At 47.9% G+C, this 10,688-nt stretch overlaps 1 protein-coding gene across 1 annotated transcript; it reads right to left on the bottom strand.

Annotated features, from left to right (window-relative positions):
- Positions 1 to 1,840: 1,840 nt before the first annotated feature.
- ANKRD33 (ankyrin repeat domain 33) lies at positions 1,841 to 6,017 on the bottom strand. Its single transcript, XM_077954332.1, has 5 exons — positions 5,213 to 6,017; positions 4,727 to 4,977; positions 4,349 to 4,478; positions 4,066 to 4,176; positions 1,841 to 2,969 (listed from the first exon to the last, which is right to left on the bottom strand). The coding sequence occupies exons 2-5, from the start codon at positions 4,964 to 4,966 to the stop codon at positions 2,248 to 2,250; spliced, it is 1,203 nt and encodes a 400-aa protein (XP_077810458.1). The 5' UTR covers positions 4,967 to 4,977; positions 5,213 to 6,017; the 3' UTR covers positions 1,841 to 2,247.
- Positions 6,018 to 10,688: the final 4,671 nt, after the last annotated feature.

The raw sequence follows: 10,688 nt of genomic DNA, 5'->3' as shown, positions 1-10,688 counted from the left end.
GTAAGTCATGTTCACAGTATATGCCTCCCTTGACATCATGTGAGAAAAACATTACCTCTGTTTGGAATCTTCCCTTCTGAAAACCCAAAGACCCAGTCTTACGTTAATCATAGGAAAAACATGCGACAGGCCAGGCGTGGTGGCTTACACCTGTAATCCCAGCACTTTGAGAGGCCAAGGCAGGCGGATCACTTGAGCTCAGGAGGTCGAGACTAGCCTGGGCAATGTGGTAAAACCCCATCTCCGCCGGGCGCGGTGGCCCAAGCCTGTAATCCCAGCACTTTGGGAGGACGAGACGGGCGGATCACGAGGTCAGGAGATCGAGACCATCCTGGCTAACACGGTGAAATCCCGTCTCTACTAAAAAATACAAAAAACTAGCCGGGCGAGGTGGCGGGCGCCTGTAGTCCCAGCTACTCGGGAGGCTGAGGCAGAAGAATGGCGTAAACCCAGGAGGCGGAGCTTGCAGTGAGCTGAGATCCGGCCACTGCACTCCAGTCCGGGCGACAGAGCGAGACTCTGTCTCAAAAAAAAAAAAAAAAAAAAAAACCCATCTCTATCAAACATACACAAACACACACACACACACCCCCCAACAAAAAATCAGACAAACCTCAATTGAGAGACATGCACAAACTACATGACCAAAACGACTCAAAACTGTCAAGATCATGAGAAACAAGGGAAGTCTGAGAAACTGTCACAGTCAAGAGGATTCTGGGGAATGTGATGACGAAATGTAACACGGGATTGTGGATAGAATCCTGGGATAGAAAAGGGATATTAGGGCTAGGCGCGGTGGCTCACCCCTGTAATTCCAGCATTTTGGGAGGTCAAGGCAGGCAGATCGCTTAAGGTCAGGAGTTCGAGGCCAGCCTGATCAACATGGTGAAACCCTGTCTCTACTAAAAACACACAAATTAGCCGGGCATGGTGGTGCACGGCTGTAATCCCAGCTACACAAGAGGCTGAGGCAGGAGAATCGTTTGAATCCAGAAGGTGGAGGTTACAGTGAGCCGAGATCACGCCACTGCACTCCAGCCTGGGCAACAAGAGTAAAACTCTGTCTCAAAAAAAAAAAAAAAAAAAAAAAAAGTAAAGAAAGGTGAATAAATCTGTTTAGTCCTTTTCTGGAGAACACTACTGTGTTCTTTCCAGGGATGCTCCAGTACCACATTGGGGGTTAGCGTTAAAAGCCTGGAGGCCACACTGGATGGCTAGATCGCAATCTTGAGTTCTGCCAGTGTCTAGCTGTGGGACTAGGCAGTTCCTTAGCTTCTCTGTGCCTCATGTCCTCAAAAATAAAATCCTCAGGATTACTGGGAGGGTTAAATGTGTTACTATAAATAGTAAGCACCTTCTAAGTAGTTGCTATCATTATTATAAACATACAAGCAAATATATTTACATAACAAAAGTGCTGAGAAAAATATCCAAAACCTGTAAAAAAGGCCAAAAAAAAAAAAAAAAAGCTAGTGCCCTTTCAAAGATATTTTAGATCATTGGCTAATAACCCCACCTATGGGTCAGCTAGGGGAAGTTAACTTTGTTTGACATGCTATTAATATTTACTCTTGATAAGGACCCCGGCTCTCTAGAAGGACAGATTAACCTGTTAAAGATTGGTAAGTGGCAAATTATTGTGGTCTAGTAGAAAAAAATAAAAATGGTTATGGCTTTATTGCCAGGTGTGAATTAACTTTTTGCAATCTTATTCCAGCATTCATTTTTTCACTGATTGTCAATAATGGCTTTTCATTTCTTTTTTTGATCCATCCTGCTGATTCACTCATTAAGTAGTTAAATAAATCTTGGTACTCACTATATATTTGTCTTAGTCATGTTTATCTTCGTGAAAATTTTACTTTGGCAAATAATAATATGCCGTATACACTGTTCCACTCCTTAGTTATTTTTACTTTATATATCTTGATGGTAGTTTCGTATCAGAATATAAACAGCCTCCTTAGTCTTATTTTGGAAACACTGTAGCGTATGCACTGTAAGGGTAGACAGCAATTACATCCATAACCAATCTAGCCAGTCCCTTACTGATGGACACTTCGGGTGTTTCCACTCTTTCACTCTTGCAAACAATGCTGGAATGAATGACCTTGTATGTATATAGGTTGAGAGCAGATTTACTTAGGCAGAGGTGGATGGGGAGGCCGGAGGCACTCCGGAGGGGAAAGAAGCCCGGGGAGAGGCCTGATTACCTGTTCCCAGCCTGTCCTATCCCATCTTCCCCTACTTCTGTGCCATTCTGGCCTCTTCCTCCTGTTTCCTCTTCTCTATCCTGAGCTCCTGGTATCGCCAGAGAGGAAGGGCCAGACTTTGATGTCCCGCAGGACTGGGCTTTGGCCAGCACCGGTGGGGTGATGAGGATGCCTTGGAGAGGAGGATCTTGGGGACTTGGGGCCTGGGGCTGGTGCTATCCCTGGGCTGTAGCCACTGAAGGCACTTGCTCAATATGCCCTGAGGGCTCTGGTAGGGGACAAAGACCCACGGGGAACTCTGGGGACTCTCTGGTGGGGACTGGGGAACCAGAGGAGGGGGTGGGGCAGTGCCTAGCAACTCTGGCACGGACTTGCTTCGGGTGCCCAGGGAAGGTGGGTGGTCAGGGCACAGAGTGTGGCAGGCAGTGGTGACGAAGGGACTGGCCAGGCTGGTTGTGGCAGTCACAAAGTGGTCCAGAACACCTCCCTCCTGAGGAGACAGGGCAAAGGGGAGGCTCAAGGTAGCCCGCAGCCGCTCTAGGAGTGAAGGGGCAACCTGGGCCTGGGCCTGGGCCTGAGCCACGAGCCCGGACAAGGCCGGCCACTCGGGCTGGTAGTGCTGGCTAAGCTGCTCCACTTGGGGCCTTCTCAGCAGCTGCCGAATCCTCCACACAGTGTCGAAACTGTCAGTCAGCACTGCCCATTCCAGGGCCGTCTTGCCCCGAACAGGGTCCACTGCTGTCAGGTCAGCACCTGGGAAGGGGCACAGGGGGTGACATGGGGCAGGATAGGGGTTGGTGATTTGCGGAAGGGCAGATTCTTTAGGAGCAAGACTGATGTGGGTTACATTCAAAGCCATGGAGTCCCATCCCATTGAAGGTGGAATCGGGAGGCCAGTGTTGCAACCTGCTGTTTAAGATTAAGACACTTAGGTCCAGAGAGGGGAAAAGACTTCAGAGAGACCTATTGTGGGGCTCCACCTGGGGCAGAATAGGGATCTCCTCAGTCCAAGGAGCTGGGCAGAGCAGGAGTACAAGCTGCCCAGGACAGGCAGAGGCCTCAGCGGCACCCTCTGGGGCAGGTGGGTGGGGATGGTCAGCTGGTTCCCTCTCCTGGTTCTTCTTTTCTCACCATCTCCCTCTCCTATCTTGGGGTTGTGGGGGAGCAGTCACTCTGAGGTGAAGGAAAGGGTGTAGAGCGCCCTCCTTTTTCCTATACTCCTTTTCCATTCCAAACCCATTGAGGTGGGTGGGGAAGGGAAAAGTGGAGGCAGGGATCCCCCAGAGTGACCAACAGAGGAAAGCCCCACTGCGGGGAAGAAGGGCCCCCAAACAACTCCACGGACAATGTGGACTTCACCACACCTCCCCCTGAACGACCCCACAGAGCCACAGGCCTCGACGACTCTTGCCTGGGTCCCCTGGAAGCCTGGCTTGTCAGAGTTGGAGGTCATCCCAGGGAAAGCTAACACCCTCACAATACTGGTGAGGCCCAGAGAGAGGGAAGCCACTCAGCTAGGAACAGGGGCTGGTTCCAGGTGCCAGCCTTTTCTCATGTTAAGTTTTCCAGCTGGGCTAGTTTCCCCTCCCACACTTTCCTTCCTGGGACCTCCGCACGCAATGTCTGAGCTATCAATAACAGGACTTGGTTGATTGTACGAAGCCCAAAGCATGCTCCCCACCTCTAGGAAGATGAACTAGATTGATCCCCCATCTCCACCTCTCTCCTCTCTGCAAAGAATCACAGCTGACTTAGTGTCTGGTGGGCAGGCTTGGAGGAGGGACTGGAGGCCACACACCCCGGTCCAGGTCCCACACACCTGCCATGAGGAGGGTGGCCACGCACTCACAGCGGTTCCGCATGGCAGCCTTCATTAACGCCGTGAGCCCCCGCTGGTCCCGGCGTTCCAGGTCCAGGCCGGCGTAGTAGTTGAGCAGGAGACTCACCAGAGGCACGTGGCCTGCAGGGCAGCAAGGGTAAGCTTGGTCCCCAGGAAAGGGGGTGATGAAGCTGCCAACCCACCCTCCACCCAGCACGACAGAGCCTGGTGGAGAACATCGTGCAACAAGGGACTGAGGCCCTGTCTGCATCAAAAGGGGGGCTGTCGGAAGTGGGGTATAGCAGCCTCACACCTGCTTGGGCAGCCAACATGAGGGCCGTGTCTCCTCCTTTGTCCTGCTGGTTCACATCAAGGAAAGGACATTGACTGAGCAGGGCCACAATACTCTGGAAGCCGCGGTAGCACGCGACCATGAGGCCTGTCTGAGGGAGGGGCAGCTCAGATCCCCTGCTTTCCCCCTGAGCCTCCCCAGGGCCCCTTGTGCCCTCTAAACCCACATCTGTCCCAGAGTCTTCCCCAACCCCTGTAAAGACCCACCCTCAACCATTCCCTTCCTCCTAAGGACTGCGGGGGGTATTGCCCCTGAACCCCTCTCAGGAAGCCAGGCCAGGACGGTGTGGTGGGGATGCAGAGATGCCCCCAGCTGTCCTGGAAAGCCAGGACATCTCACCCTCCCATTGTTGTCCACCTGGGTGGCCTCCTCTGGGGAGACCCCGCCATCCAGTATGGCTTGGAGTTGAGTGGGATCATTGTGGACACAGGCCCAATACAGGGCCCCCAGCCTGCAGCCTGGGGTGGAGGTGTCCTTGCCCGGGCAGGGCAGTGCCTCAGACATGTCCAGTCCTCTCTTGTGCAATGTCAGCTCTTTCTCTTCCAGGCAGGGGACAAGAAGGTGGGTCCCCCCTCTCATGCAGCTGGCATCTAAAACGCAGAATGGAGAGGAGTAGTGAGTGTCTCCCTGGATCCTAGGGAGGGGACTCAGCAGCTGTGAAGTGCACAGCCCCCTCCCAGGGAAAACATTCACCCCAGCAGGGATCTCGCCCCATCCACCCTGAAAAAGGACAAGCACTGGGCCAGGAGCCCTAAGCAGGCAGGGTTCACTCTAGGTCAGCACCCCAGTGAGACTCACGGAGAGAGGGTCGTCGTGTTTTCTTACTTGGGATTCGGAGGGTATCTATGAGGCAGTCAACGCGGGGCACAGCCCAGGCTCCGCGGAGCACAATCACCGGGTCTCCGAATGCCCCGAGGTGGACTATCCCTCCCCAGGAAGCAACGCAGGTAACAGATGGCTGGACTTTCAGAAAGAGCTGCTGCAAACACCACCTGGCTGAGCCGGATCAAGCAGTGGTAGGAAGGGATTGGAGGGCCCGGTGGGGCGGGTGGTCACATCTCGGGAGCTGACCCAGACCAGCCCCAAGATCCTCCGGGTGGGCGAGGCCTGAGCCAGGCAGCTCCTCCCCGCCGGGGCGGGCTCACAAAGACCACTCCTCCTGACCGACACACCCACCCTCAGCCTTGGGGACGTCGGCGGAGATGTAACCTCGTGGGGTCTCGGCCCAGCTCTTCAGGCCCAGCCTAAAGCCCCTCCTCACTGGGTGAAGTGCGACTTGCTGAAGGAGTGGTTGTGGGAGAGGGTGTGAGTTGAATGCAGGTATCTCATTAAATAGGGTTGGTACTCTCAGAATGACTCTGGGGTGGGGTCTCCAGGGGTCACCTGGACTTATTTTTTGAGGTTCTGGGAAAATAAAAACATAATTGTCACATTATGAGTATAGAGCTGGGCCCAGTGGCCCACGCTTGTTATCCCAGCAACTAGGAGGCTGAGGTGGGAGGATTGCTTGAGCCTGGGAGGTCGAGGCTGCAGTGAACTGAGGTTGCGCCACTGCACTCCAGCCTGGGCAACAGAGCAAGACCCCCTTTAAAAAAAAATTGTGGCCAGGCGGGGTGGCTCACACCTGTAATCCCAGCACTTTGAGATTACAAGACGGGTGGATCACCTGAGGTCAGGAGTTCAAGACCAGCCTGGCTAACATGGCCAAACCCAGTCTCTACTAAAAATACAAAAATTAGCTAGGTGTGGTGGCGGGCACTTGTAATCCCAGCTACTCGGGAGGCTAAGGCAGGAGAATCGCTTGAACCCGGGAGGCAGAGGTTGCAGTGAGCCGAGATTGCATCATTGCACTCCAGCCTGGGCAACAAGAGCGAAACTCTTTCTCAAAAAACGAAACAAACAAACAAAATTGTGAGTACAGACATTATGTGTCTGGTGCAGGTGGGCAGTCAGGGCACAAAGTGCGGCAGGCAGTAGTGAGGAAGGGATTGACCAGAAATTATGATGTATTAAACTTAATAGTTTCAGTGTGATAAATTAAATATGAAATATTTAAATTAAATGATTTGTTAATACAATGATAAACTGCTATCAAAATATTCTTTAATATTTATATCACATATTAAGCTTCATGGATTGGTTTTGGTCCACAGATGTAGAAAATTGAGCCAATGATATTCCCCCATTGGTATCACTCCTATCATCAGACTGTACAAGACCTCTCTCTTATTTTGTTTTAATTTATTTAGTTTCTCTCTTTCATTCTTAATCCCCACATCCCATTCTCCTCCACCCTTTACCAGCTTACACTTGTATATCCTTGAAAATGTACATTTCATTGAAAAATATAAGTATTGATTTGTGTGTTTTTAATTTTTTCTTCTTTTTAGAGACAGGGTCTTACTCTGTCACCTGGGCTGGAGTGGAGTGGCATGATCATAGCTTACTGCAGCCTCAAACTCCTGGGCTTAAGCGACTCTCCCACCTTAGCCTCTCTAGAAGCTACGAGCTTCTCGGAGGCACACAGGTGTGTGCCACCACACCTGTCTAACTTTTGTATGTAGAGATGGGGATCTCACTTTGTTGCCCAGGCTGGTCTCGAACTCCTGGCATCAAGTGATCCTCCTGTCTTGGTGTCCCAAAGTGCTGGGATTGCAGGCATGAGCCTCCATGCCCTGCTTGTATGTGTTTTTAACTAACATGTTACAAATTGTGCTATAGGATGTATTCTGTTAGTTTTTTCTTTTTCACTTAATAGTGTGTTTTTAAGCTCCATCCTTGTTGCTTTAGGTGCAGTGTATCAGTTGGATGTGCATTTGGTTTTTAGTAACCAAAAAGCTGACCTCAGTGGTGTGTTGTCCATAATAGAAGGGCTCCTCAACACTAATCTAAAACTCCTTTCAGTGCTTCTTCTGCGCTGCGGAAGTTGGAAAGCTTAAACAACACTTCCCAGATTCCTTTGAGCTATGACTCTGTGGTTTGGGCTCTGCTCTTGTGCAAGATATAAATTTGGAACAGAGCTACATAGCATGGGACATCCGTTTTGCTGTCACAGGTCATGGCAGCAGCAGCAAGGCTCTGGTGAGCAGCTTCCTGATTCATCAGCTTCCTGTAGTAGTGACTGTTGTTTTCTCAATCACAGGCAGAGATCATGTGACTCTCAAAGCTGGGAGTTGTTCCTGGACCTAAGCCTGCTTCTCCATTCCTTTATTTCTTTTTTAAACTGATCAGATTTCTTTATTTTCTTTCTTTCTTTCTTTCTTTCTTTCTTTCTTTTCTTTCTTTTCTTTCTTTTCTTTCTTTTCTTTCTTTTCTTTCTTTTCTTTCTTTCTTTCTTTCTTTCTTTCTTTCTTTCTTTCTTTCTTTCTTTCTTTCTTTCTTTCTTTCTTTCTTTCTCTTTCTTTCCCTTTCTCTCTCTCTCTCTCTCTCTCTCTCTCTTTTGAGATGGAGTTTCGCTCTTGTTGCCCAGGCTGGAGTGCAATGGTGGGATCTCGGCTCACCACAACCTTCGCCTCCCGGGTTCAAGCAATTCTCCTGCCTCAGTCTCCCCAGTAGCTGGGTTTATAGGTATGCACCACCACCCAGGCTAATTTTGTATTTTTAGTAGAGACGGGGTTTCTCCATGTTGGTCAGGCTGGTCTTGAACTCCTGACCTCAGTTGATCTGCCTGTCTCGGCCTCCCAAAGTGCTGGGATTACAGGCGTGAGCCACCATGCCCGGCCCAGATTTATTTCCATTGTCTGCAATTGAACTCTGATACATGTAGCTTAAACAAAGAGGAGCTTGTTTTTTATATATGATGAAAAAGTTCAGGAATAGGAAACTGTTGATGTTGGTTAAGAAACTTGATGATGTCAGGGCCTTCTCTGGGATTCTCTTGACTTTTCCTCCTAGGCACAAGATGGCTGCTAAACCTCTAGCCATCACAGCAAAATGGGATAGATGTACACTATGGAATTCTATGCAGCAGTTAGGAAAAAATCTATCAGATGATAAACTGGACATCTCTGATTATCTAACAAAATCCCTGTTCATAACTCCCCTTCTCTCTAGTTACCTTTCTGTTAGGTGTAATCATGTGATGCAATTTTGGCCAATGAAATGCAAACAGAAGTCTGATGGGTAAGGATTCTAGGAAAAAAGTTCATGCTGTTGTAAATAAAATTTCGATGCTGCAAGGAAATAGCACTCAAACATAAATTTAATTTTCTCAGCAAGGCAATTTTTACTTCTATAGAAGGGTGCGACTCATGAATGCAGCAATGGCAAGAGCACACCTGGACAGGGGAGGGGAAGGAGTTCTTATTCCTGACCCAGGGCCCTACTGCTGTGGCGTTCCCCTATTGGCTAGGGTTGGGCCACACAGTCTAAGCTAATTCGGACTGGCTATTTTAAATAGAGCAGGGGTATGAGCCAGAGTGGCAGGGTGGGTAGTTTGGTGGGAAGGATGGTTAGGAACAGGTAACTAAAGGTGACTCAGGCCAAAGCAGGTGACTGGGATGACTCAGGACAAAGCAGATAAACGGGATGAGTCAGGATAGAGCAGGTGACCAGAGAACAGATGTGAACTACTGATTAGGACTGGCAGGAAAGTTGTTTACTGAAACTAGGAGCAAGGAGACCAAAGAGAACCAGGAAGCTAAAATTTAAAATGGAGAATCAAAGAATAAGAGAGCTGAACATACTGACACACTGATGCTTTGAAGAGAAACTTGGGGTTCACTATATTTAACACTGTCTTGATGAAAGATGTGGGGTGTGCCACTTTCTTCTTTCTTTCTTCCCTCTTTCTTCCTGCTTATAGAATTCCATAGTGTGCATCTACCTCATTTAAACTATCACATCTTCCTGCGATAGACGCTTAGGTTGCCTTCAACTTCCTGTCACTATAAATAATGCTGAAGTGAACAACTTCATACGTATCTAGTTGTGGACCCATCGGGGTCTCTGAGATCACTAGATCACAGGGCACATACACACTTACTGAGTGGATACTGTCAGGTTGCGCTCTGTTTTGCCATATGTGCCTACCAGCAGTGCATAAGAGTCTCCCTACATCTTAGACAACACATGTCATTATTCAGTCTTCTAATGTTTGTCAATCTGATAGAACTATAAAGTGATATTGCCATTTTACATTGAATTTTTCTGATTATCAACAAGGTGAGCATCTCTCCACATGCCCTGCTGGCTACTCTTGTTTTCCCTCCTGTGAATTGACTGTTCATGGCCTTTGCTCAGTATTCTATTGAATTTTCCCATCCTTTCCTTATTGATTTTTCAGGAATTCTTTTAATATTCTAGATAATAAACCCATTGTCAGATGGGTTATAGAGGAGACAACTGTATTATGTAGATCTTTCTGTTAGCTTTATCTATGGTGACCTTCACTGAAATAACTCCTGAATTTTGATACGGTTAAATTCATCAGAATTTCTCCTTATACTTTGCGCTTTAGGGTCTTATTTAATAAGAGTTTTCTACTCCAAGATCCCAAAGATCTTCATTTCTTTTGTTAATCTTGAAGTTTTATTTTTGATATTTAGTCTTTAATTCATCTGGAATTCACTTTTATAATTTTGAAGAAATAATCTGTTATAGACTAAATTGTGTCTCCCTCAACCAACCTCAATTCATATATTGAAGCCCTGACACCAAAAATGACTGTGTTTGGAGATAGGGCCTTTAAGGAGGTAATTAAGGTTCAATGAGATTATTCGGGCAGGGTAGGGCCCTGACCCAACAGAACTGTTGTCCTTATAAGAAAAGGAAGAGACAACCAGAACTCTTTCTCTCTCTGTGCCTTCACAAGAAAAGGCCATGTGAGGACACAGTCAGAAGGTACCATCTACAAGCCAAAAAGAGAGGCCTCTCTGGATACCAACCCTGCTGACACATTGATTTTGGATTTCTAGCTTTCAGAACTGTGAGAAAATACATTTCTGTTGTGTAACCCATCCAGCCTGTGTATTTTGTTAAGGCAACCTGAGCAGACTAATAAAGAATCCAACCTTATTTTTTTTCTCCATTTAGCAAGATAACTCCATCTGTTAAAAATTCTCTCTCCCTTGATTTGTGGTGTCGTTTTTATCACATGTAAACGTTGAGTTCTCTTTTATGTTTTATGCCATACTTCAGTTATCTTATAGCATCTTATTAGGGCATTCCTGTGCCAATGCTACGCTGATTTTATTACTCTAACCTTGTAGTCTCTCTGACTACCTGATAGAGTGAGTTCTCCATACTTGATTTTCTTTTTCGAAATTGATTTTTATTCTCTCATATAAAATTGCAAATAAGA

The sequence above is a fragment of the Macaca mulatta genome, chromosome 11, assembly GCF_049350105.2.
Source record: "Macaca mulatta isolate MMU2019108-1 chromosome 11, T2T-MMU8v2.0, whole genome shotgun sequence".
NCBI classification, from domain to species: domain Eukaryota; kingdom Metazoa; phylum Chordata; class Mammalia; order Primates; family Cercopithecidae; genus Macaca; species Macaca mulatta.
The sequence above is the reverse complement of the archived record's forward strand: the minus strand, read 5'-3'. Positions and strand labels throughout refer to the sequence as shown.

Coding starts and splice junctions, on each gene's coding strand:
- ANKRD33 (XM_077954332.1), bottom strand. CDS start 4,966: ATGAGAGGGGGGACCCACCTTCTTGTCCCCTGCCTGGAAGAGAAAGAG. Junction 4,479..4,726: donor AGGTGGACAACAATGGGAGG/GTGAGATGTCCT, acceptor CCCCTCCCTCAG/ACAGGCCTCATGGTCGCGTG. Junction 4,177..4,348: donor CATGTTGGCTGCCCAAGCAG/GTGTGAGGCTGC, acceptor GCTGCCCTGCAG/GCCACGTGCCTCTGGTGAGT.